Here is a 27,573-nt window from a genome sequence, read left to right on the forward strand (position 1 = left end):
GATTCCAATAACAACCTACTTAAATGTATGGGGGATTTTAAAAATTCTCTTAGCAAAACAACACTGCGTTCCAAAGGTCTAAATGGGGAAGTCAGGAGAAAGGGGGCTTAAAGTGCGTTTTTGAGAACCAAGTCTGTCCTTTTAGCCAGGTAACAAATTCTAGGGGGATAAAATGTCCAGAGCAAACACTATCGACTGCACCCTACATGCTGGGGCCCCTGTGGAGTTCGACCTTGGTGCGCCGCCCACATCTGCCTTGACATTTAGAGAGCCAGGCAGCGTTGGTGCCTATAGCGGCCTCCTCCAGGACCCCTGCTGTGGCATATGTCTGCATGCAGAGTCATTTGTTTAAATCAGCACCCTCCCTGCGCCCCCCTCCCCGCCCACCTCACCCCCACTGGATGGTCGTCTACAAAATTCAAACAGCTGCTTCCGGAGTCACAAAGACAAAGAGCTGAGGTTTTCAAACACCCAACGCCTTCCTGATACCCAATCCTGCACAAGAAGGCCCAGTGGACACATTTCTGCTTAGTGAATGACGACAGTGGCTAGAGCAGGGAAACCTTTGGGAAGAGGGAAGAGGAGGGATGGTTGCTTAGCAACACACAGCAGCCTTGTGCAGTTACAAAGCGGCAGGGCTTTTCTTAGCTGCAGCCTTTTATATTCTGTGCCAGTGATGTAGTCATTACGATTTTCTGATGAAGTTTTTTAGGAAGAATAAAGAATTCTAGCAAGTGTGGCGGGGTTACCTCGGGCAGTGACACAGGCAGAGAGGGGTTCTGTGGCATAAGCAGTTAGGATACGGGACTCTCTAGCATGTGGGACGGTATTTGCAGAGATTTTGAACATGTCTACTGCAAGTAGGGCCCTTTAATTTTTTGTTAATCTCCCTAAAGCTAACGGGCTATATGTCCGTGAGAATGTAACGCAGGGGCAAAGAAACTGACTCTGTATCAGGAAGATGACACTGCATGAGACCCAGCCAAGGACTGGAGCACGGGGGTCCAGCTGTCTCCTCTACCTCTCCAGACTGTCCTAGAAAATCAAAGGGGCTAAAACATTAGTGCGGTGCAGGCAGAAGTTAGGATGCTATCCAGAAGGGACTCCCTCATCTCATCCAGTTTTTCCAGATGAGGCAAACCGAATGGGAACAATTGGGGCATCTGACAGCATGGACTTTCACATTCTAGGGTGAAAATTAGAGTGAAGACCGTCACATATTCCTAATCTTTTCCCAGCTAAATGACAGTCATGCTGTGGGGTGCTGAAGTCACATGCCGCACACATTTACCAAGCTTGACAGGTGAAGTAAGAGTGGAATGCCAATGGCCTCCTGCTTATGCCCCCTGGAAGATCCCCAGGCCAGTGCTATGTGCAGCTGGGATTTCCCTCTATGCTCATCCGCTGCCTGAGCTGTTGTTCCTCCTCCCCCCCCCCGCCCCCATCCTCCTCATCCTTCTCTTCTCCCTCTTCTTAAATACAGAATCTTCGATGTAGCCTTGGCTGACCTGGAGTTCCCCTATGTAGACCAGGCTGGCTTCTAACTCACATAGATCTTCATGCCTCTGTCTCCAGAACACTGGGATTAAAGGTATGTGTCACCTCTCCTGGCACTGCCTGGCTTGCGTGAGGACAGCCACTGTAAGGTAACCATCTTCTGAACGAATTGGCTGACTGTGGTTTTTAGGTGCTGTTGTCAGTGTCATGTAAGATTCCGTGCAGAACAGCGTTCTCTTGCTGCATCCTTTGTTTAATCTGTACAGAGCATTTCTAGTAGTATGAATAACAAGAGATCCTCAAGTGTCTTCCTCTATGAGACATCTTAATGCCCTAAAGACACTGGGAAAATGGCAACCATCTATTTACAAAACTAAGGGACATGTCCGGGAGTACAAAATGAGGAGGAAATTCATGCAGAGACAAGGAGCCCGAAGACACTCAAATCCTAGAGAGAGGGTGCAGGGTAAAAACAGTTTCCTCCATCTAAAACTTGGTACATAGAGAAGGAAAACAAAGATCAACCTACAGGAGGCAGGAAGGGGAGCTGAGACTCCATACAAGCTAGAACCCTTTGAGGCCTGCATGCTCAGTGAAGGGGTGTGTAGCACGTCTGTTCCTATGGAGACTGGAGATGCCAAGAAATCTGAAACTCGAGCCTCATCTATGATTAAATCTCAAATCAACCACACATGGACCATCTGGGACCCTCAAGTAAGCAGCTAGTGAGAAAATGGCCCTGGTTTCACAACAGTCTGCAGTGTTTGACAAACACACTCTCTAAACACCACGAAGCACAAGGCCACACAAAAATCCTGAGATCCAGGCCCACTCTACTGAGGCGCTAAGATTCTGAACACAGCTAGACAACAGCTGCCCCAGGCACAGGAGCAAACCAACCAGAGAGGAGAGCCAGCCCTTGGGAGCTTAAGAACAGTCACACAGTGAGTTTGCTTTCCACCTTCAGAGGTATTAAATGTAGGAACCAACAACACTAGAGAACACACCAAACAGCTGTGAAAATGAACTGAGCAACTGAAAGTGAAAATACACTCTTTGAAATTATAGACACAGTGGGTGGGTTCTATGGTAGACACTGCTGAAGAGAGGACTTGCATACTAGAAGACAGGGTTAGGGAAGTTCCTGTGAACGCAAGACAGAGATAGAGGAAAGGTATAGAAAAGACTTAAGAGATGGAAACAGGAGTGCCCAATACGCTTCTACTAAAGGAGAGAACGACAGGGTCAATTTTAAATTGTAAAGGGTGGGGTGTGGATATCAGCTCAGTGGCAGAGTGCTTGTTTCATGTGCCTAGGATTCTGGATTCCACTCCCACTCCAGAAAAACAAACACATTGCAAGCTCTTTGTAAGTTCTCTGAATCAACGGAAGGCAAGAATTCTCAGGTTCAGGCATTGCAGTAGGTCTGGAGAGAGAGAGAGAGAGAGAGAGAGAGAGAGAGAGAGAGAGAGAGAGAGAGAGAGAGAGAGAGAGAAAACCAAAAACTTAAAAGTCCTAATAAACTGCCCTAAATATTTACCCTTACGCCGTTAGATTATACCAAGCTCTCAACCTTCATCAGAGAGGCTTCCATTTTCAGGAGATGGCAGCTAACACAGAGACCCATGAGTCATTGACAAACAATTAATAAGAGGCAGTGGTTGGAGGGGTATATATTTTTTTTATCATAACGCATTACCTGCATGTACAAAAAGAAAGTCAAACAAACTAACAAACAAACAAAAAAAGCAAGCTCCATCCTGAGACAGGACAAACGGAAATCTCCAAACAGGAAGTAGCAAGGAGGTATAAGGAGAGCCTCCAGAGTAGCTGCAGGTTACTCTGCAGCCCTGGTGACAGAGCCAGGGGACAGGGGGAGGATGACAGAGAAATAGCCAGAAGAGGACCCTTGCCCAGTGTGAGGACTAAAGGTATTTTAAATAAAGACTAGGGGACGGTCCTGCTCAGTGATTGACATATTTTATAAAAGAAGGAAATCCTACTCAGAGAGAAGAGAGAAGTACACAGGAAAACCAAAGGGAACCAATAGGGTCATGTGGGGTCAATGCGAACAAGCAGTGTGTACAACAATTAACAATGAAAGTGGACGACAGCCTAAAAACCCAAGTAGTGGTGCTGAGCCCAAGCCACAGTCATGTGACTGCCAGATGGGGAGACGAGGCCAGTGTCCATGTGTCGGGCTTGAGAAGAGGATGGAGACATTCATTCCACTTGGATGATCGGGTGTGGCTGCTCATCACTGGGGTAGCTACTAAAACACAACTGTGGTACCAGTAAGGGGTAAAGGAGGGAGCAGAGCCGATCAATCGCTTCAGAAGCGGGGAAGGGGAGGATGCCGGGACCAAACGATAAACGGATGGCGTGTGGAGGGTGTGCAGAACATAAAAAACGGTGGGACACCCAGAAACTGGAAATAATTGGGCTCGTCAGAAAAGCTTACTTAAATTACAGGGTCTTGATCACCTTTTTTTTTTTTTCCTGTGACATTTGTCTTTCAGAAGAGGATGTGCTCAGGAAGAAAGAGTCACTGCAAAGCTGAGCATGCTGGGAGAGTCCTCATGTACCTCTTGGCCATCCTGTGGGTATCCCCTAGGTCCTGCTTCATGCATGGCAAACATGGAGACCATGATATTTAGTGCCGCCCTATGACACAGGGGTCCTGGCTCTGGGCCGTCATCTTCTCTTTTGCACCAGGAGAGGACACCATCTGTGGACTGTGACCAGGGTCCTCTCCATCTCTGGATGCTATCTCTAAATGCTTTTGGCTCCTGGCAAACAGACAGGATATCTGAGGAAGGGCGTGTTGACCTTTTGGTTCAGTGAACCACAGTAATTCATGGGGATGGGGTCACAGTCCCATATATTGCCACTCAGTTGCTTGTTCCTTCTGCACATCTTCTCATTACAAATAGCCCTGAGGGTCCTGGTGAGGCTGAGCTATCCCTAGGGTCTCTTCCCTGTCTCACAGGGCCGTTCCTCACTGAGCAACAAAGACCTCGTGTCAACATCCACCAAAGTCAGTGAAGAGCAAGGTCTTCCAGTAAAGCTCGCAGTTTAGCATCTGACCCTAGCTCACATTTCTCCAGCTACTCGAGTGTAGGCTTCCTAAGATGGCAAGATAGCCACTTTTGTGGGGGAGGTGGTTCTGAGACAGGGTTTCTCTGTGTAGCTTTGGAGGCTGTCCTGGAACTCGCTGTGTAGACCAGGCTGACCTCGAACTCACAGAGATCTGCCTGCCTCTGCCTCCCGAGTGCTGGGGTTAAAGGTGTGCACCACCAACGCTGGACTCAGTATCTGCCATCTTTATGCAGAGCCATGCTGAGCACACAAAGATAGGCAGACCCTGGGCAGTTAAGCTCATCCATGATGCTTTTGGAGCTGTATAATTCAAAGGAACTTCAATACTTGCATTTTATAAATCACATTAATTTTTATTCTATGTATGCGAGCAGCCAGGCGAGTCTGTTGGGATGGTAGATCTGTCTCTCTACTCAGCTGTGTGTGCCTACAAACCACAGGTATGGGAGGCACTGAGTGGAATATATATATATATATATATATATATATATATATATATTACCTCTGGGCTCAGCTCACCCTGCCAGGTCTATCTAGGATGGACCAGTCCGTTGCAGGCATGTCTGTCACCAGCGCTCAGAAAACAGTGTCTGAATGACACTTTTGAGTCTTGTTTCAGACACTGGCTTCCCCGTTTCCCCTTGTGGATGTCATTCATGAGGCTGCCAGTTCCAGTCCTCCTGTTGATTTTTCTACTTCACTCAGTGAATACTAATTGGATGTTTAGTGATTCCATTTTACCCACTTCATCCACTACAAGGTCTGCAAAGAATGGAAATAGCCGGGAAGAAAATGATTTTTAAAGTGACGACAAAGAAGGCCTCAGGGTCAGAGGTCCCAGATCCAAGTATCACCCCAGGACACCGGCCATGACCCATCCCAGGTGGCTGCACTCTTCTCGCTTACAAGTCTTCCACAGATTCTTTGTGTGCTGCCCACCACCATCAGGGAGACAAGAGTCTGCCTCAGCAAGCATCTGGCATGCAATGCGCATAAGCCACAGCCTCCTCAGGGTATGCCTCGTGTCTGTCTCACCGGGGTCTGGCTGAGATTGGGCCAATAGACCCAGTCTAAATTTTCCTTTAAGCAGCTAGAGCCAAGACAGAGAAGATGATACCGGAAGCCCAGAGGGCAGACAGGCAGAGTGCCACTCACTTTATGTCACCAGTCAGATGCTCAGGTGCTTTTTAACAATAAAGGGAATCCCTCCTTTGCCCACTAAAACCACAAGATACAACCCTCTCAAATGAAGAAGAGCCCAAATAATACTCCCAATCAATACTGCATCCACGCCATCCATGAAGAGCTGGCATCACAGCCCCGGCCATGGGAGGCCAGGAGGTTACCCTTTAGCGGGGTCCAAAGGTATTCTCTCTCATAGAGGCAGGAGGCCTGTATCTGCCCTCCTGCAATAGGCTCATTGAAAGTGTGGGTGACAGAGGGGATGGCTTTGCTAAAGGGCCTCCTGCTGTGTGAGGCCTGCCCAATAGCCTGCAGCATCCTGTACACGCGCGTACACACACACACACACACACACACACGCACTATACACACACACTATACACACACACTATACACAACACATTATACACACACACACTATACTCACACACACACACCATACACACACACTATACACAACACATTATACACACACACACTATACTCACACACACACACCATACACACACACACACACACACACACACGCACACACTATGCACACACACTATACACACACACACGCACTATACACACACACACACACGCACTACACACACACACGCACACACACTATACACACACATACACACGCACACATGCATGCACTATACACACACACACACACACGCAGCACATTCACACACACACATATGCACACGTGCATGCATACACATACACACATACATATATACACACATAAACACACATACACACAGAGAGACACGTACCACACACACACACATGCACCACACTTACACACACATATGCACACTTCCATGCACACACATACATACACATACACCACACTCACTCATACATATGCACACATACACACATACACACATACACACACACACAGACACACACACACACACACACACACACACACACACACACACACACACAGGGTTCCCTGCTCCTCTGTGAGCACTGGCTAGCACTCAGTACAATCTGAGCTTGGCCAGAAGCAAGTGAGCTTCCTTGAACAGGCTTTGGACCTTAATGATGCTGTGGACTCTCCTGCCCAGGGGAGTCAGCACCGGCATGGTAGGGGATGAGTGACGTGACTCTCCTTTGGATAGTGGTGGACCGAGAGACCCTTCACAGCTTACCCTGCAGCCAGAGAGCATCCTGTCACCAGAGCCTGTGGCAGGTGACAAGTGAAAGAGGGCTTAGGGCATGCTCAGCTTGACTAAGGTGTGGTGGGGAACAGAACCCCACATGGGCAGGGACTGGAGGAGAAGCTTCTCATTTGCCGCAGGCTGGCGCACCCTATTGGTTTTGGGTTGACTCCATCTTCTCAAGTCCAAATGTTAGATCCCTACGCTCCTGTTAGCTGTGACCTCATGGGAAGACGGAGCCCTTCAAGAGGAGACTAGTTTAAGAGGACATCTGAAGTTCACGTGGTTGGACACCGCGGATGCACACATTTGCATGGAGCAAAGGCCATAGGATGGCACATCGAGATGGTCATCCTGAAGCCGGGGAGAGACCTTGGGAGAAAGCAGTCTGCCGTGCCTCTCCACAGCCTTCTAGTCTCCAGGAACACCAGCCTTCCTTTCTATCTTAAGTCAACCCTAGCAGACTGAGATGTGATGCCAAAGACCCAACCCAGCCTCCCACACACCTTCCAGAATGTTCTCCTCATGGATACCCGGGAGTAGGTGTCATGTACCTGAGCGGCCCTGATGGGGGATGTCCGTCTGTATATATGTTTCTCTTATTGGTTGATGAATAAAACACTGTTTGACCAATAGCCAGACAGGAAGATAGGTGGGGCTACTAGACCAGGGGAAGGGTGGAAAGGAGGGGCAGAGAGGGAGAGGCCTCCAAGAGATGCCATGCTGCCTAGGGAGTAACATGATGGATTATGGGTAAGCCACAGCCTCGTGGAAATGCATAGATTAATAGCAATGGGTTAATAATTAAGATAGAGCTAGCCAATAAGAAGCCTGAGATACTGGCCAACAGTTTCATAATTAATACTGCATTCATGTGTTTATTTGGGAACAAGTGGCTGTGGGACCGGGCTGGGAAGAAAACTCCAGCAAAATGACCCTACCCTGAGTCAATGCAATGCCACAGTTCTTGCACATAGGAGGTATGTGTGCCTGAGACACCTGGATGCCCACTCCCCTATATAGCATCTTGAGACATGACCAGACTTCTTTTGGTTTTGTTTTTGTTTGTTTGTTTGTTTTTATGTCCTGAAACTTTGCCTTAGTGAACTGACCCACTGCCTCTTCTAGGGTTGCAGCACTGACTGTCATATGTAGATGAGTAACTGAACATTGAGAACCAGAAGGGAACAAACAAACTGATTATGAATAAATATCCATTTTCTCCTGGCCCTGCAGCTGGGGCCCTGTACCCTGAGCCCAGTCCTGTACCTTGAGCCTGGTTTCACAGTGAGCCTGAGCCAGCATCCCAACCCAGCTTCATATCCTGAGTCTACACCCTGTTCCTGGTCCTGAGGTTACTCCTGGGGTGGGAGGGGAGGGATCCTATCTTGTGCTAGCCTCTGGTCATCTCTAGCATAGACACAGCTAGGCCTTTGACTTCTCTGCAATAAGCCCCCAAGGCAATGGGCTTATCCCCTTGGCTCTCAACAGGCCCCTTTGCCCTGGTGACACTCAGGAGCTGTGGTGAGAAGCTCCCAGTCCAGCGTTGAAACGTTTTGTGCTTTGTGTTTTACATCAGCGCTCCTGCTTTCACTGCCTTCACCGGTGAAATGGGCCCAGCTCTGGGTCTTTCTTGGATGGGTGTCTAGGGATGGCACTATGCAAAGGCTCAGAGGAGCTGGTCACTGGGAAGATGAAGGGGACCCAGGCCTCTGTCTCTGAAGGCAGAGTGTTCTTACAATGTCTGCATTCTGGATGCTGTCCTTCACTAAGCCCTGTGGGTCCATCAGAGATGAACAGCCTCACTTTCTTCTGCATATGCTCATTCCCTGGAGGCTCCCAGCCAGTGACACTCAGCAAGTGAGCAAGCAATCCCGTGACATTTTTCTAATGACAGCCCCCAACGTCGCGCTTGCCCTTCTGCATGTGCATTCGCTCCAATCCCACTTTCCTGCTAGAATGCTTGGCTGACTCACAAGTAATTAGTGAACCTTAGGATGCAGTAGGATTCTCAGCTCCTCATGTGGCCGGCTGTGTGGAAACATCTTCCTGCAGAAGGTGGGTACAATACCGGGATGGATCTTCTGGCAAGTAAACCCAAGCCTGCATCTCCCCCTTTAGCAAGGGTCTCTCAGGAATGCGGGTCCCCCAGGCTTACAGCATGGTGGCTTCATAACAGTCCTCAAAAGTCACTTTAGTGGCTGTCCTTGTTGTGCAAGGATTCTTTTAGAGCCCTGGACTGACTTGGACATCCCACATTGTGGACATTTCTTTAGAAGAGCCTGAGATGTGCCCACGATAGTTTCCAAGTGCCCTGGCCACCCAACTTGTGTGCCCTGACAGCCTCTACCTCCTTTTCCAGTAAGGCAATCCCTTCCTCTGCCCCTTGCCCTACTTCTCACCAGGCTTCCAGAGCAGCTGGCGTGAGGGGTTTGGGGGACCAAGACTATTCCCAAGAGCTCTTTGAAACTATCTTGGATTCTCTTCTCTTCTCTTCTCTTCTCTTCTCTTCTCTTTTCCTCTCCTCTCCTCTCCTCTTCTCTTTTCTCCTCCTCCCCTCCCCTCTTCTCTTCTCCCTTCCTCCCTTCCTTCCTTCATTTTGGTTTTTTAAGGCAGAGTCCTGCTGTACAGCCCAGGTTCATTTCAGACTTACATTCTCCTGCCTCACTCCATGAGTACCAGGATTTTATGTATATGCCACCACCTACCTTTGTGTGTGTGAGTGTGGTATAGTGCAAGTGTCAGGAAGTCATCATGTGTCACTCTCTGCACTGTTATTTTAAGACTAGGTCTCTTGCTGAGCCTAGAGGACGTTAAGCTCCAGTCATCTTCCTGTGTCCCCTGGGTGCTGGGGTTACAGGCATAAACACAGCCATGTCTGGCTCTTTAATGTTGGAGTTAGGATCTGAATTCAGGACCTCATGTTTCTGCAGCAAATGCTCTTATCCACTAAGCCATCTGTACAGCCCTCAAACTTGGAATCCTAAAAGAGGTATTAGTGTTTATAATTATGAAGAGTTGCAGGGTTCATTGCTATCTACATCTCCAGTCTGTTTGCAAAGACTCTTGATCATTTTCACACCGATCACCCTCTCCGATTCTCCTTCTCTTCTTCCCAACTAGTTCCCCTTCCACGTGTGTACTTGCATATTTTCAAAAATCTAGGTTCCGCACATGAGGAACACGTGTGACGTGTTTCTCAGGATGATCTCCCGTTCCTATGGATAGCACGGTTCCATTCTTCTTTACAGTTAATTAATACCCCCGCACTTGTATCACATTTTTTTAACCATTCACCTGTTAATATGCATGCAAGCTCACTCTGCAACTTGACTGTTCTGAACAGTGTAGAAATAAACACGGATATGCAGGTCAGGTGTCTCTTGGCATGCTGATGTAGATTCCTTTGGGCATATTCCTGGGACCAATGTAGCTCTACTCTATGGTGGTTTTGCTTTTAAAACACTTGTTTAAAAATCTAAATCTAAATATATACATATTTATTTGTTTAAGACAGGGTATCACTGTGTAGCCCTGGAACTCTCCATAAAGACCAGGATGCCTAAAATTCAGAGGTCCTCCTGCCTTTGCCTCTGCTTCTTGAGTGCTAGGATTAAAGGTATGCACCACCATGCCTAGCAGAAACTTGTAAACTTTATTACATTTTCTTTTACTTATTTAGTGTGCATTGTATGTGTGGGTGCATACATGCTTCAGTGCCCTTGTGGAGGTCACAGAGTGACTGACTGCTGAAGTTGGTCTCACCTTCTGTGTGGGTCACAAGGATTGAACTTGGGTTGTCACATTTGATGGTAAGTACCTTTACCCACTGAGCCATCTCACCAGCCCCAAGAAACTTTGGATTTCTAAAAGTCATTTTCCTCTGCATGAGAGAGACTACACACGTAGTGCTTGCCTTTCTGTGTCTGGCTTATTTCACTCTGTACAATGTCTTCGTGTTTCGCCCATTCATAATGGCTGGAGACCCATTGGGTATCAACGTCATGCTTTCTCTGCCTGAATGTAGACAGCTGTGCCCAGAGTTGGGGGAGGATGGATAAGGAGAGGATGGAGATGATCAACATGAGTTGTGTGTATATGTTGAAATATCATGCTAAACCCCATGCATATGTGCAATTAACATGTTGTTCAAAAATAAAATATTTCAGAGGGCGCCTCCAAAGAAAATAAAGACAGAAGAACAATAATAGCAAACACAGAGTGCCTTGGGTGGCAACCTTTGTGGCTTCACTGTGACTTCAGGTAGAGGAGGTGTCTCCAAAGCATGGCTGGGTGGTGACATGATGGGCATGTCTCTTGGGCCTGTCCTGCTTTACATTCACAGGGACTGGGGACAGAGTGCTGCTTTCTAGCCTATCATACAGGTCATAAGACAAGAGATGATGGCTGTGACATTAGATTCATAGCCAGCAGACAGCAAGTGAGGCAGGCTTCTGTGGAGTACCAGAATTCATGTCCCTTCCCTAGTCAGGTCCATGTGCCCTCTGCACCCAGGAGAGTCATAGTCCATCTCTCCGTGTCCTGAGATTCCTATACATAAGTACCCAGCCTTTCTGAGCTTCCTCTGACCCCTGCTCTACCTTCAGAGCGAGGGGTAACAGAGCCCCCTCCCTGTGGTTGGTGGTGCTTGGACCACTATGGCTGGTCCACTGGAGGCAACACAGCCCAGTAATGTCTCAGCCTGATATCTAGTGAAAACTTTCTCCTTCCACATGAGTCTTCCTGATACCCAAGTCCTTGACCTTCAAAGGGTCAGTGATTCCAAGGGCCTTGTTTCTATAGTCTAGCAGAAAGTTACAGAGCATGGAGTTTCTGAGGCCATCCTATGTGGGAAGAGTCACGGGGAACAGGGCTCAGTCCTGAGGCCCTTCCCACAGTGGCTATGCTTGCTGGGTCACCCCCTGAATATCACAGGGGACATATTCAGTCAGTGATGTGTCCTGGTGGTCAGTTTTGGGTCAGCATGGCTTTATGGGTGTACACCCATTGCCAACCTGGAGTTGAAACTTTTTGTTCTTTCTTTTCCCCCACCTACGGTCTTTAAAAAGTTCTTTATTTATTTTTTACGTGTATGTGTGGTTTTTTTCCTGTATGCATGGCTATGTGCCATGTGTGTGCAGTGCCCAGGAAACCCAGAAGAGGGCTTCGGATTACCAGAACTGGAGTTTACAGATGATCGTGAGCTGCCGTGTGGGTGCTGGGAATTGAACTCAGATCCTCTGGTCTCTCAACCTTTTTCCTTCAGTCTTGATACTCAGACATTATATTTTGCCCCCATGGTCCACTGGAGTCAGGTGGCCAGTGAATAATACCCAGTGTCCTGGATTTACCTGATGGCCCACTTGATGGGAGATGTCCTTCTGTATATACGGTTCTCTTATTGGTTGATGAACAAAACACTGTTTGGCCAAAAGAGGTAGAAAGATAGGCAGGACTAGGAGATGAGGAGAATTCTGGGAAAGGTAGGCAGAGAAAGGTGCCAAAAAGAGATGCCATTGAGTGGCCAAAGGAGTAACAAGTCCTAGCATTCTCCGGTAAGCCAAGACCACGTGGAAATACATAGATTAATAGTAATGGATTATTAATTAAGACAGAACTAGCCAATAAGAAGCCCTGGACATTGATCAACAGTTTAATAATTAATATAGCATATTTGTGTTTATTTGGGGATCAGGGCAGCAGGACCTGGCAGGACAAGAAAACCACCAGCACCCACTCATCCTTGCCATGTAGTTCAGCATGTTTGTCTTTCTAGCTGGGCAATTAACAAGCACTTTCCTGCTGAGGGTCGGGGTGACTGGTCATTGCAATTACCCTCCCTGTAGCTTTAATTAGCCAAGGTCAATTGCAAAGGACTGACATGCCTGGCTTCCACGGCCTGTGCAGAGAGGGGTGGCATGGGGGCTGCTGCATGAACTGGACCCTGGGTTGCTGGAAACATGCTTCTTTGGCCACCATCCTGGGCCAGTCCCATTCTGCTAAAGCTTGAGAGGAATTTCACAGCCTGTGCACTAAGTGGATCTGAAAAAAGAGCCTAAGGTTCTGGGGTCCTCAGGTCCTGTACCCGAGAAATTCTGAGGCAAGATGCTATGTGGCAAAACCCCCACCTGAAAAGGGAGTCGGGACTACAGGGTGTGGGGAAAATAGAGGTTTAAGGCATGGCCCAGCCCTTCATGGATGCAGCAATTGGGTCACCCTGCCTCCTGGGAGAAGGTGTTGAGTCATATCTCCTGCCACGGAAGCAATAATTCCTGGAAATGCCTGGCTTATAAGTCCCCTGGGGCTTACAATCTGGGCAAACGGAGTGTGAGAGTGGGTGGATGGGACTCACACGGGTCTGAATGTGTTTCTGGATCTAGTGTGGTAGGTTGGTGAAGCCATGACTACATTAAGGGAAACCCCCCGTGTTGGGCTCCAATGGCTCTACTGAACTCTGCCTGGGCTACTTTGCTTTAGGACAGCAAGGTCTCGGCTGCTTGGAGGTTGAGTCCCTCCTGCTGAACTTGGAATTGCTACCCATGTCCAAACACAGTTTCTCTTGAAAACAAAACGTATGTCGTATGCCACATAGACACAAGGTCTTACCAAATTGTGACTCAAAGTCATGAAATGAATGCCAGATCCCACAAGCTGACATGAGCCACTATCGACAAGCTCATGTACTGACTGACTCGTTTCATGCCCGCAACAAATCTCAGTGTGTTGGGACTTCCCAGTTCCTCCCCTAAAAGGGACCAATGTCAAAGTCATTGAGAAGTCAGATCTAAGTTCAGTCATGGCTGCCCATTAGGAGCACCTCTGTCACCATAAAAGACTGCACGCTCCAATCACCATCCGTATGTGCAATTAACCTATTGCTCAAGAATAAAATAGGTGCATGACAGTCTGTTATGACAGTCTGCTGATAACCTGTCTGCCCCAGGTGTGAGACGCATTCTCCCTATATGGCCTCTATCCCCAAACAGCATTTTGCCCCCCCCCCATTTTAAGAAGAAATAGAAGCAAGCAGGTAAGGACAAGTCACAGACCGCACAGAGTGGGGATGCCCTTCTCTGGCCATGTGTCATCTGGGAAGTAGACCTCGGCCTCCCTATATGTCCACTTTTATCTAGGCTAGCAAGACCCCTGAACCACTTTTTCAGGTAGTCACAGAACCTTCTTGGTCAACATGGCTGCCAGGAGACTTCTTAATAATAAACAGTTTTTCCAGGTTCTCATGGCCACCAAATCACAGGGTGGCTGGATAAATCAGCTAAGGAAGGTCCCTAGGGTAAGTGTATATATAAGGACAATGTACTGGGCTGTCTCATGACAGGGTGACTGACTGTAGAGAGTCAGTATTTCCCTCATCTGTGATCGTAGCAGTTGCTTCCAAAGCAGGGAACTGGACTGTGCCTCAGGCTGGCAGATGCCCCATCCCCAGGTAAAAAATAACATGGGCGCATGGTGGGTGTTCTTGTTTCACATTCCTGCAACAGGAAGGTGCCTACTGCTAAGATGGCCAACGGGGAGCCTGAAAAACTGAGTTACAAACATCTCTTCTAATGAAACTGGACATTAATAATATACCATGAGGCAACACAGCCTCTCTAGCCTTAGTCACTCCCCTGCCCCCCTGCCCAAATGTGCCAGGGAAAGTCATGGCCCTGCTGAGAAGTGCAAATGTGCCTCAAAAAGCTCTGGTGGCAGACTGTAGATCGCTCATACCTCTGCCTGCCTCCTCAGCTTCAATTTTGCAGTGCCCATGAATGCAAAATTTTGTTGATTTTTTTTTTTAGGCAGCACTTGTTGAACTGGAAACAGGGTGAAGGAAAAAACTAACAACCATTTACTTACTGTTAGTCACAATGCAACAAGAGTGGCGCACACAGCTATCACTAAAAGGCATGTGTTCCCGCACTACATCTCAAGTCCAAGGGAGCATGCCCGCATGTGCCCATGTGTGCTCTAAACAGGACAGAAAGAGTTCAGCGATGGACACACCCCGCGTTTCTATTCACGACTCACAGAGGGGGATACCAGCAAGTTCCAAGGTCAGGAAGCAATTGACAGAGGGACACAGGTAGAACACACTCACCCTGCCACCACCTGTCATTCCTTCACAGAATTCAGATCAGAGGTTGTGAGCCTTACCAGAATCATGTGGCCAGTAGAGATGTCCATGTTAGACTGGACCGGCTCCTCAGACCAGGACGAAGTGCTGCTCCGAGCCGAAGGACTAGGCATTGGCCCATCACTGAACTGGGAAGAGACACTGTTGATGCGTGATGTGTGTGGTCCCTCAGGGCGATCCTGTGGCCGGACAGACATACGCTGGCGGCATAGCTCCTGCAAGACAGCCAGCAGCAGAGTTGGGGGTTAGCAGGCTCCGGGGAAACCTACTTAGTTCTTCCACAGAACTGCAGGCCCATCCTCTTTTCATCAACCCACTCAATCATAGTCAAGGCTCACTCTAGTGAGAATTCATGCTCTTGGCCACTAGACAGCCAAAAGGATTCTGAAACCATTAGTGTGTTGTGGGGCACCTTCCTTATGCCTCCCCCTGAGATCTACAAGACATGAAGCAAGTAGGCTCAAAGAACAAGTGTGTAAGTGCACACCTATATACACACATACACATGTGTACCCATGAGCAGACACAACCCCCATCACTACAATCTCGAAAGCAGTGTTTTTGTTTGTTTGTTTTGTTTCGTTTTTTGTCTTATTCTAGTCAAGAACAATGAAACAGATAGATGGAGTGAGTTTCTTTCCTTTCTCATTAGAACACAGGTCACATGGGGGAGTCTACTACAAGGTGGAGACATCCTCAGTCTATCAATTTATCCCCCCACCCCAAACAACTCCCATTCTGACAAAAGTGAGGATCCTGGGATCTTGGCAGCATGACCCCTTGGAACCAACATTTGAACTTTGGCCTTATCCTACGACTCCTCCCTTCTGGCTGACAAGAACCCATTCTGGAAAATTCTCAGAGTTAAGACAAAAATGAGGCCCACTGCATCCTTAAAAGATGAAACCGTGACTCGAGTCACCAAAATGAAATCTCACCAAGAGGAGATGGGAAAGTAAAGCTGAGCCCCACAGAACAGCAGGGAAAAAGAACCATGCCCTTGCCAACAGTAGGAACCAATGGCCTGTTTAGCTACCCAAGGCAGTGACAGAAGGTTGGAGACCAAGGCCATGGTTTCATCTCCTTTATCCTGGGTCACTGTTATCTCTGGCTTCAGACAGAAATGCATAGACTTTCCCCCATCTGCTCAGGTCTCTACAGCAGACAGACAGACATGCCCTGGCTTCTCTCCACCAGGGTTCCATAAGGCAGTTCAACCCCCAAGCTACCTCAGGGGACCTCATCTGGGGCTGGTGGCCCACATAAGCCTTGAGACTTGAAAGCTACTGAGACAATGGAGATCATCATGTGTACCCTGGACATGATGAGAGGGTAAGGCAAACCCCAGAAAATGAGACCTGAAGAGCGTAGGAGGCCTCTGACACGAGGGGCAACAGGACCAGCCTGGCCTTGACACTCCCTTTTCTCTATTTATCTTTCTATATGCTTGTTGCCTTAGAGAGTTTTTAAATTATGGATTCCTCTTTACAAAGAGAAAGGAAAAGGGGAAGGAAGGAAGGAAGGAAGGAAGGAAGGAAGGAAGGAAGGAAGGAAGGAAGGAAGGAAGGAAGGAGATCAGCTAATCTTCCAACAAGCTCAAAAACACAGCAGAACGATCAACAAAGCCCCATGTTCCCCACAAGGGCTCTTCTCAAGCCAATGGTGCAGGCCACCAACCTTAGCGCTTGCACACCTTGCTCACTTCATGCTCACAGAAGAACACCACTGGGTTCTGGAAAAGGACACTAGGAGGAGGTTCTGCAGAACATAGCTGTGGCTGAGGTTCTGTGTGTCCCCAGCACAAGCCTGGGGGAAGGATGCAGGAAGTCATGCTGGCCACAGACCTACACAGTGAATGGAAAGGGAGTCCGGAAGGGAGTAAGTGTCCCTGGAGGATGCCATTCTTGGATGGAATCTTGGCTGGGACACATATGCTGTATGTGAACTTGGGCAAGCCGTTTAAAACCCCAACCCTGGTTTCTTCCCTTCAAAACAGGATGGTAGTTGTCATGAAAGATTAAAAGTTCGTGCATATAAAATTGCTTACTTAGTACAGTGTGTGCCACAGAGAAAGCCCCTCTGACATCAGCCAGCAGGGCTGAGCATACACGGCTGAAGTGAATGTTAAAATAGTCCTCTAGGGTCGGGCGTTGGTGGCGCACGCCTTTAATCCCAGCACTAGGGAGGCAGAGGCAGGCGGATCTCTGTGAGTTTGAGGCCAGCCTGGTCTACAGAGCGAGTGCCAGGACAGGTTTCAAAGCTACACAGAGAAACCCTTGTCTTGAAAAACCAATAAATAAATAAATAAATAAATAAATAAATAAATAAATATAAAAAAATAGTGCTCTAGGGCTCTAGCTCAGTGGGTCGACTGCTTGCCCAGCACTCATGAAACATGCATGTCTTCTCCTTAGTACGACATAAACCTGGTGTGGTATCCTACCTGAGAGCTCAGCACTGGTGGAGGCAGGAGGATCAGAAGTGAAAACCCTGAACTTCCAGGAAGGGATGAAGTCTGGCTGTCTCCAAGACAGGGTGTAGCTGGTGAGTAGGTGGTGGGCTGAGGGTGATGGTGTGTGTGAATGAAGCCTTGGAAGGGAATCAGGAGATACATGGGGCCATGTCTTGGGGATCCAAGCAGCTGCTGGCTTCCACTGGTGTAGCCATGGAGGCACCTGGTAGGGCTCTCCTGGGTTCATATTGTTTTCACGAGTCTGTGGGTGAGCCAGAGAGGGTTAGCATTTCCACAGAGCTGCCCTGAGGCTATAGAGACAGCCAGGATATCCGAGATGTAGAAGGACAAGGATCCAGAAGAGAGCAGAAGGCTTCAGGATCTATTTGTCTGTCCCCTTGACTTCTAGGACGAATATCCATGTGTACATTAATTCACAGCGCTTAGAGCAAGAGTGCCGGACTTTATAATCCTGGCTTCAGCCCTGTCTGTATGAATGTGAGCACACTGTCTCACCACTCCGTGGCTCAGTTTCCTTATTTGTGAAACGTGACAACAGTACCAACCTCACAGGTGTGGAGGGTTAAATAGCTGGGCACAATAGCACACTTCTAATCTCAGCACTAAGGAGGCTGAGGCAAAAGGTTGTCGAGGCCCTACAGAGCCAGCCGTAGTAAGACCTTGTCTCAAAACAAACAAAAATTATAGACTCCCAAGGACGTGTCTGGCACAGCCCAGTGCTGTCATAGTTTGCTTGTTCATCACTTGGAAGAGAACCCCAGATCTGACCTCCCAGAAGCTCACGGTACATTCAGAGCTGGTCAAAGATGTAAAGAAATGCTGCTAAGATCACACGCTGGGCCTTCCTGGGAAGCATGGCACTGGGGCCAGTAGGAGGGGCCCACCCCTGCCTAACAGCTCCTGTGGAGGAGACACTAACTGCAGGTTTCAGGTTGGGTCCTGGGTGAGGGTTTCCATGCTGAACTGGCTCAGCATACAGCAGCAGAGGTGAAGGAATGTGGCTCTCCATTCTTCCCTGATGGTGCCCTGCCCACAGACACATTTGAATCTTCACTTAAGCTATCTGATGCATCTGCCTCTTCATGGCTCACACGCCCTTAGGAATAAGCTGCCCAGCTCTCTACCTCTGTGGAAATCCTGGTGTCTACCACATGGCCTCTCTTGCTTGTCAGCGTAGAAATGCCTCCAGGGGGTGACTGTGACCTTTTGGAAATACTTCTATCTAGCTAGAGGGAGGTCATTGTGCCTAAAACCTTATCTGGCCCAAGCAGGGACTTCATGGTCCCAAATGGCACCTTGGACATTTTTGCGTCATGTGTTATACCATGATCATTCTCTTGGTTGCACACTGCCCAAACCTAGCACTACAGCCTGACCCAGGACCAGGAAGCCTGGATCTGTTGTACCCGGCCATAGTGGTTTTCCCTCTTGTGTCATCTTCCCAGACTTTCCAGTCTGAGACCTGGGAACCTGTGGCGGCCAGCCTGTGAGACTGCCGTGCTGTAAAGATTTAGCAGGTGGCGGTGACAGCCTCTATCAGTGATGTAACAAACACATTCAGGATGAAGCCTGGACTACGGACACCCTGTGCTGTGCAGGCCCTGGGACTATTAAGCAGGAAGCCGCGGCAACATCTAATGTTTCTCTGAATGGGGCAGAAGCAGATCTCTCTCCATAGCTTTATTTGAGAAGCTTTCCCTCCTCAACACTGGCTTTCCCCCAACTGTCTGATGTACTTATGGGGTGTGTGTGTGTGTGTGTGTGTGTGTGCGCGCGTGCGTGCGTGCATGCGTGCGTGCGTGCGTGCGTGCGTGCGTGCGTGCGTGCGTGCGTGCGTGCGTGCGTGCGTGCGTGCGTGCGTGTGTGTGTGTGTGTGTGTGTATGTATAGGTCTCAATGAATCTACCAGTCAGTTGGTAGAGGGGTTCTGGGCATCTCAGTCTCCAGGTGTTCATTACCAGCCTGTATAGAACTGCATCCTACATCACTTCTTCTGTAGACCACTGTGGACAGTGATGCCTGGATGTCTTGATTCCATCAGGAGGAAGCCAGGAATTGGCCTAATGCCTTGTCCTTTGGGTTGGCCATGGTTTCTAAATTAATAGCACAAAGGCTATATTTTGCCTTTTCCCTGTACTGTACTTCGAAACTAGCTTTTTAAAGGAGAAAGTCTGTATTTTCCATCACAATAGAAATGATGTAGCCTGCTACTCAGGCTTGTGTGTCCATGTGTGATGTGTGTGTGTGTGTGTCCATGTGTGACATATATGTGTGTGTGTGTGTGTGTAAATGTTACTTGTGTGTGTGTGTAACATTACTTGTGTGTGTGTGTGTGTGTGTGTGTGTGCATATGCCAGAGGTCAAGGTCAATGTCAGTGTCAGTGTCCTCTCTCTCTCTCTCTCTCTCTCTCTCTCTCTCTCTCTCTCTCTCTCTCTCTCTAAGATAGGTTCTTACTAGGTATCCCTGGCTGGTCAGGAACTTGCAGAGATTCACCTGTCTCTGCCTCCCTACTGCTAGGATTAAAAATCATCAGGACTGAGTCCACCTTATTTTTTGAGATAGGATGTCTCACATTAAAACCAGAGCTTGTCGAATTGGCAGAACTAGCTACCCAGCTATTGAGCCGCAAGGATCCTCTTTTCCCTTTGTTCTGTTAATCCATCTATGCATCACCATGCCTGACTCTGTAGAGTTGCTCGAGATCCACACACTCATGTTCTCATGCTGATTTGGCAAGAACTGTGCCAGCTGACTCATTTCAGTCCTCTTTGTGGCTTTTAAAGTCCTATCCCAGGTCTATGGGTCTGGCAACATGGCAGACCCAAGCTGCTGGTCTAGTTGAGGTGTAAATACTTCCATGTTCCCTCCTGGAACCGGAAAGTGGGCACAAGCGGCCTGTGTGTGCCGCTTCGTCCTTCCTCTTAAGAGCCCTGTCCGCAGCTGAGAGGGTGAGTCTACACACGGAGTGACTAACGGTGGCAGGGTTTCCTTGCCTACAGGCAGGGAGGAAAGGCTGAGTGAGCACTGACGTTTACAGTGTGGGAATGGAAGCCACAGCCTTCGTAGCCATCCTGCAGGCACTGCAGGTGACCAGAGTGCTCCCTGGTTCGTATCACCTCCATTTCTCATGTGGTGGCGGCAGTGGTGGGCTATGCCATGCACACTGGGGGCACCTATGAGCAAGTGACAAGCGTGCATGGGTATCACCCGTGCCCTGCTGGTTATGCTCTGAGAAGTGTATCCAGGCAGAGCTGGGAAGGGAGACAGTTTTCCCCGAGCAGAAGATAATTGGTGATGCTAACTAAGCAGCATGGACATGCTTGAAGGGAGCCTGGAGACTGCCTGACTATGTTTGGGAATTCTCCTCATCAATAATTTTGGCAGCATATTGTCCCCTGAATAGAGAGCCCCAGGTTAATGCTATAAATGTCCTAAAGGAGAATGGAGGTATACAGGCATGCCCGAAACATTAGCTAAGAAAGGCATTGGCCCAGAAACCATAGCATCTACCTCCTTGACAACCCCAGGACATCACCTGGGGTCACAGGCTCTGCTGTGCATACAGGAGGGGTTTGGCAAATGGGTCTGATCTTGGATGGGTGGCAAGCTGGTATCTACCCACCCTAATTTGAAAGGAAAAGATTCCTTAATACATGCAAATTTTGGACAAAGGCTAGTAATTACCAAAGATGTCATCCCTGATCTGTGACATCACTGCAGTGAAAACAGCCCAGGGCTGTCAGTACAGCCTGGAGTTCACCAAGAAGACAGCCGCTTCTTGGCAGCTCGTGACTCAGCAGCCAACAGGTGGCTGATCGCTCAGGACTGAGAGAAGTCCACTTAACAAACAGGATGCTCTGGGCACCGGATGCTTCTGTAGGGTCAAGAGCAGCCCACAGAATTCCTTTCAGTCAGCGTTCCTGTACACACCGAGAATAGGAACAGACAGCTTGTACTATACCTGCCCAGACAGCTGGAGCTCAACAAGGGAGAGTGTGCCTATGTCTGTCTGTCATCTGTTTTTCATCCAATTTATTCTTCTACAACAAGGAAAAGCCTCAGTACATAAAGTAAAACATATTCCCAGGCAGCCAAGGGGAACACTGTGTCACAAGACATTTTCAGGAAATGGGCTCCATGTCTTTCTAGGATGGGTTCAGCTCTGTGTCGAGCAGGCCCTGCAGGATTCATGTCTGGAGCAGGCTGCTTTCTCTGTGTCTTTCTGGAAAGGTCAGTTGGTTCAGGGCTCCTGGGCTCCAGGTTTTTGGCCTCTCATATGTTGAGAAAACTGTCAAGGAAGTTAGGTGAAAGACGTGTCCAGGTCCTAATGGGGAAGGTACAAGGACAGCCATGGCAGAAGGGTGTGACTTTTGCGTGCGGTTCCCAAGGTGACAGCTGTCAGTGACCGTGACTTGCTTCTGCTCTTGGGAAGCAAGCATCTCAGAGACTACAGGGAGGGAGTAGAATCTGTTCCTGGGGAGAGACTGGCCCGAGGTAGAGCCAAGATTGACGCTCTCAGTGCAGTGTGCCCATGGTGGCTTAGGACAAGGCTCTAGAGCCAAACTGCCTAGGTGTGAGTCTCTGCTCTGCTGCTTACATCTGGGTGACAATGCATAAGTTCTCTAAATCTCTGTGAAGTGGGGCAATAACAGAACTCCTCCTGGAAGGAATCTAAGTTAATGCCTGTGAGCTACAGAACACAGCTTGGTGCCTGCTCAACATTCAGTCAAGGGCAGCTCTTCTCAGACACAAGGGAAGGCAGCACCACCAGCTGAGGGAATTGACTGTCTGGAGGCCCTCAGAAAGGCAGGACACTGCAATTGCATGAAGCCAAATACCCACAACTGCTGTCCCTACCGGACCAAGGCACCAGAGCCACCCTCGGCACACCTGTTTCGACATCTAACCTCTCTATTTACCAAGGTTATTACTCCCCTCTCCCCATTCTCAGGCAGAGCCATAACAATTAGGACTGTCCATAACAATTGTGTATAATTGTTCCATAATCCTCACAAAGTCAAGAAAGTTCCAGGTATTTAGGAAGAAGAGGATATGGCTGGAGCCTCTCACCAGGTAATAAGTCAAGGCTTCCAACCTGAGTAACATCTGCTGTGAAGACTGCTGACAGAGTAGCACTTTTCCACAGAGCCTGTTTGCTAAAATAGTAATCAATTGTGCCTAAGGTGGAGGTCTGTATGACCTTCAAGTGTGGCTTTACTCCCTTCCTAGATAATTTTCTAAGAATCAGAAAACAACAACAAAAAAACTGTAAAAGAAAAAACAAACAAACAATTTCTTCAGGGCATCTTACCCAAAGCAAAAGAACCACCCTATGACCCTATGACCCTGTGATCTCTTTTAGATTCCTTATCAAACCTGGGAGATGTAACTCCTGAGGCCAGAGAAGCTCACACCCATGCTCTCAGATGTCCCTCGCTATCTTCCTGAGTGTCTTTTTCCTCCTGTGAAAAATTTGTTTTTAAAACAACATCTTTCAACATAGGGGCTAGAGAGATGGCTTGGCGGTTAAAAGCATCTGCCACACTTGCCCAAGTCCTGGGTGTGGTTCCCTGCATCCCCAAGGAAGCTCGCCCCCCCCTCACCTGTCAGGCCTGCTCTAAAGGATCCAGCTCCCTATTCTGGCCTCTGAGAGCACCAGGCTTGCAGGTGGTACACACACATAAATGCAGGCAAACACACACACACATAAAAAAAAAAACTTATAATTGAAAAAAACAAGTCTTTTTAAAGCTCCGTTTCTGCTCCATACACTCATCCTAAACTTATTTTCTGCAGAAAATCCAAGTATCTGGTTTTACACGAAGTTCCTGAAATATTAAGGGAACTCCTCAACCTGGAGCTGTGCCTCCAACCCTGCCCCTGCTGGCACACCTCCTAGCATTTAATACTGTTGTCACTAAACCATAGCAGTGTGAGCTGCGCTGTTTTAAGATAGCCTTGTGTCATATGGCTTGCTAAGAAAGCTAAGACACAGAAGGTCTACAGCCTGCAATCTCTCCTTGAGGAAATGTGAAACACTGATCTTTGGGGTACAGTAGTATTTTCATCATATCCAGAGCCCACTTGAGAGGCCAGTGTGCAAGCCCAGGGCACTGGCCCCAAACACTGCCACCTGTGTCTTGTGTGGCCTATGCACAGGCTCAGAGACCTTGAGGTTGTGTCTCTAGAACAGCCTGGGCAGAATCCCCACAGTCTGCATCAGCTTCAGACTGGAAAGCTTATGCCACCCAGAACAGGTCCCTGGGGGCATAAGGACACAGACTCAGCTTACAAAGATGCACACATGCCTTGTGAAACCATCATTGTCTCTTGCTGTGCAACCATTTGCTTCTGCTCCTTGCTGAGCTCAGGCCCTGGGAGGGTTCTGCAGGGTCCTCCAAGTATTTTAGACTTCTTTATAGCACAATTTGCAAAATAAGTTGAATAGAATTCTGGGGGCAGAAATTCATCCATACACACAATAAGCAAATGCCTCATTTCTCAGCTCTGCGTCTGACGGGGAAAATTACAGAGCGGGAATCACTCCCAGAGAAAAGACCTGTCACTCTCAAATTCCAGCAAAAGACCAGGACTACAAAGGCTGGGGAACGCTCCCGCACCTTTCGAGGAACAATCGGCACAAAGCTGTGCCTGACGGAGTGTGCACACAAAGGCCGCCTGGGATTTTTAGGGTTATTGGCAGAGCATAATTAGTAGTAACTGGACAAAAGTAAGGAAGAAACACACAAAAGCACAGAGGGAAAATGGTTCATTATGATGTGCTGGGCGGGAGAAAGGCCAATTACTCTGCAGGCTGGATACAACCCTAGGAGGCCGCCCTGAACCCAGTGGCCCTGGGGGGGGCGGCTGGTCTCCTGAGCAAGGGCTAGGGCGGTGGGCACAACATGTCCCCTGGCACCTGCTAGACCCAAATGGTGGAGAAGAGCCCCATGCTCTCCCAACCCATGGGGTTGTCCCTGCCTAAAGAGGCAGAAGCCAGGCTGGATCCAGGCAGGGAGACACTGTCCTTTGGCAAGTTTTAGGTGTCTTTTAGTTTATTCTCATCCCTGCTTTCCAGTTTGAAAGCGTAATGCTTTTGTAATACAAATAGCCAGGAGAAGGCGTGTTTAAAATTAACAATGTTCTACATTCAACATGACATTCACAAAGCATGCAAAGACGCTCAGGGAGGCGCTGTCTTTCAGGATGAGAAAGAACACCCGATGGGGGCTCCTTGTTTACTTACACCTCCTCATTCAGAGCACAATTTCATCTTGGTGGCCTTTATGTCATCCTGAACTAAATGTTACGGGAGAGAACTCTGGGTCCTAAGTGAGGCTGGGTACTTCAAATGGACACTCCCAAAAAATCTCTCTGATGAACACTGTAGATACAGTGAGCCACCATCACCTTCCCTACTCAAAGTTCAAAGCAAAACCAGGCCCCCGAGTGTCACTTGCTCCCTACTTGGGACAGACCCATTCTCCCTAGAAATGGTGCTTCCTGGCCACCTAGCCATTGCCTTCCAGGTGATGTGGTTCCAGCACCTCCAATGATCTCTTCTGAAGTTCTCGGCTTCAAGGTGCCCAATATATACATGTGAGCTTTCATACTCCCACGTGGGCGCATGCTGGCATACCCACACAGCAGGAGGACAGCTTTATTCAGAGCCACTCCTGAGCTGGGCTCTGAGGTCAGCAGGACAGCCGCAGCTCAGGAGGCTGCAGGCTCTAGACTGCTTCCTGCCAGGCCTCCTGGGATTCCCTGTGCTGTCAGAGCTCTGTGGCAGTATGCACACAGCTGTGTGATCTAAGGTGCCTGCCTGCCTTGCTTCAATGGCTCTGTGACTAAGCAAAAAAATGGTGCTGGGATAAGCAGTGTTTATTCAGCGAGTGGTACTGAGTAATGTTCCTCATCTTACAAGATGTTTTCTCAAAATAAAACTTAGAGACAGACACATTCTAACTGATGGAAGAGAAAGATAGCTTTCAATGCTTCTCTCCGTCTGGAACCGTCTCAGCCGCATCTGAGGCTAACAACAGAAAGACAAAATCCCTGCTGCCAGTATCCCAGCAACCCCGTGTTCTTCTGAGCACACATCACAGCCAGCCATAGTGGGACCATGCCTAGGCTCTCTCAGTCCAGCCTGCCTCCCAAACCAATGACAAGGTCATTCCTGCCTGTGTTCTGTCCCCAGGGTGGAGGGACCACACAATCAGGGCTTCAAAAGATAACTTGCTGGGGGCACCCAGGCAACATGCCGGCATACTTTGGGGGGTCCTGGACACCCAAACCAGGGAGTAGTGTGAGTCTTTGAAAGAGCCACCACTGGGAATGGGAATCGAGCCCTGTCAGCAGAGACCCCAGCTTCCTGTCTGATAAATGAGATGACTTGGCTCTCCACGGCCCTGGAAAGAAACTGGGAGTGCAATCTCCTGCCCTACTTCAAAGTACCAGGTTGCACAAGCAAGCAAGCACGTGTCTCTTCTGACCTGCAGGCAGCCCAGTGCCCAGAGAAGGTGAGGGTTTGAAACAATTCTGCATGTCAGCAGCTTCCAGAAGTTACTACTGCCAGACATGCCCCAGAGCTCAACCACAGCCATCCCTTCTCCTTCAAGATTTCCTCTGCATTTCTCCCGAGGAGTTGTAAAAATAAAAACGTTTGTCGAAAACAACTTAACTAGCACATTCACTCTTTCATAACCCGAGGCTAAGATGGGCTTCTTCTGTATGAAGTTGCTTCACCTGCAAGTGGGATATTCAGATGGAGGTTGGGACATTGAATGTGTCATGCTGGGACTCCTCTGGGCATTACAGGGGGGAAGGGGGCGCTAAGCAACACTCACAGGACAGGAAAATAAAACCCGTCTCCAACATCTGAGAGCTCCCCACACAAGGAAGTTTCAAGTGCCTTCCCCTCCTAGGGAGCAGGGAGAAAGTAGTCAATTCTGAGTTCCCAGAGCCCTCAGGATCTCAGCAAGTGAAGCCGGCCTTGGCAGCCTCCATGGGCATTCAGGGCTCAGTTTCATATTCAGACAATTTGAAATAGCCAAGTCAGTAAGAAATCAATCATCTGTCTTTTGTGGGCAGCCCAGTGTGACACAGAGTGAGGCTGGGGACACATGCTTTCCACAAGAACTTCTCCCCATCTTCCTAGCATTCCTTTTAGCAAAAGGCATCATTCGTCACCAATACCATCTTCACCAGCAACATCTACAGAAGACTTCCCACACACTCAGTCTTCAGGAGTCACACACAGTGGTGGCGGTTTTCCAGAGTTGGAAATGGCCTCCCTGCACAGCGGCTCTTCAATATCTGGGTTCGCTGTATCGATTGGTTTTCATTGATCACCTACCGGCCCCCTGCTGTGAGCTGCAGACTGTGCAGATGCCACCCTCTGGGAAACCCAGGCTGGCCTCAACGCCCACCCCCCCACCCCCTCTGGAGGGAGGGCAGGTCAGAGAGGAAGAGTGGCCACTATACCAGTGTGTGACTACGAATGGGAAGGGTGTGTGTGTGTGTGTGTGTGTGTGTGTGTGTGTGTGTGTGTGTGTGTGTGTGTGTGTGTGTGTGTGTGTGTGTGTGTGTGTAGGGGAGCAAACCACAGGAGTCAGCCTGGTGTTCAGATGGGGTTAGTCCCCCGGGGCCAGAATGGGGTCCGAGCTTGCAGAGAGCTGACAGATGGGGATGGTGGGCTCGAGAAGAGAAGCAGGGCCTCCTGGGGGGGGGGGGACGTCCAGAACAAAGACTCAGAGGAAAAGAGCACAGGAGGGTTTGAGACTGGGAGAAGAGGGGCCCAGGACACAAAAGGTATTCAGGCTTCCATTCTGCTGCTGCTTAATTAAGCCAAAGGGCAGGGCCATGGAGGGGGGTGGTGCTGAAGCAGCTGCTCCGAGACCCAAGACCCGAGACCGAGACCCTCACGTCATGGCGGGGGGCATCACCCTTCCCCCTCTTCCTCCTCCTCCACCAATGCAGACAAACCCCCCTGTGAGCAGTGCTGAAGCTGGAGTGCCCCAGGGTTC

General features: G+C 48.9%; 1 protein-coding gene across 1 annotated transcript in view; it reads right to left on the reverse strand.

The window, feature by feature from the left end:
- Positions 1 to 27,573, reverse strand: part of Ptprn2 (protein tyrosine phosphatase receptor type N2) — a 680,302-nt gene that overhangs the window by 82,968 nt on the left and 569,761 nt on the right. The window contains exon 13 of the mRNA XM_027417041.2: positions 15,096 to 15,290. Coding sequence (XP_027272842.1) covers positions 15,096 to 15,290 — 195 coding nt within the window. The remainder of the gene's footprint in view (positions 1 to 15,095; positions 15,291 to 27,573) is intronic.

Source organism: Cricetulus griseus, chromosome 5, assembly GCF_003668045.3.
Source record: "Cricetulus griseus strain 17A/GY chromosome 5, alternate assembly CriGri-PICRH-1.0, whole genome shotgun sequence".
Lineage (NCBI taxonomy): Eukaryota > Metazoa > Chordata > Mammalia > Rodentia > Cricetidae > Cricetulus > Cricetulus griseus.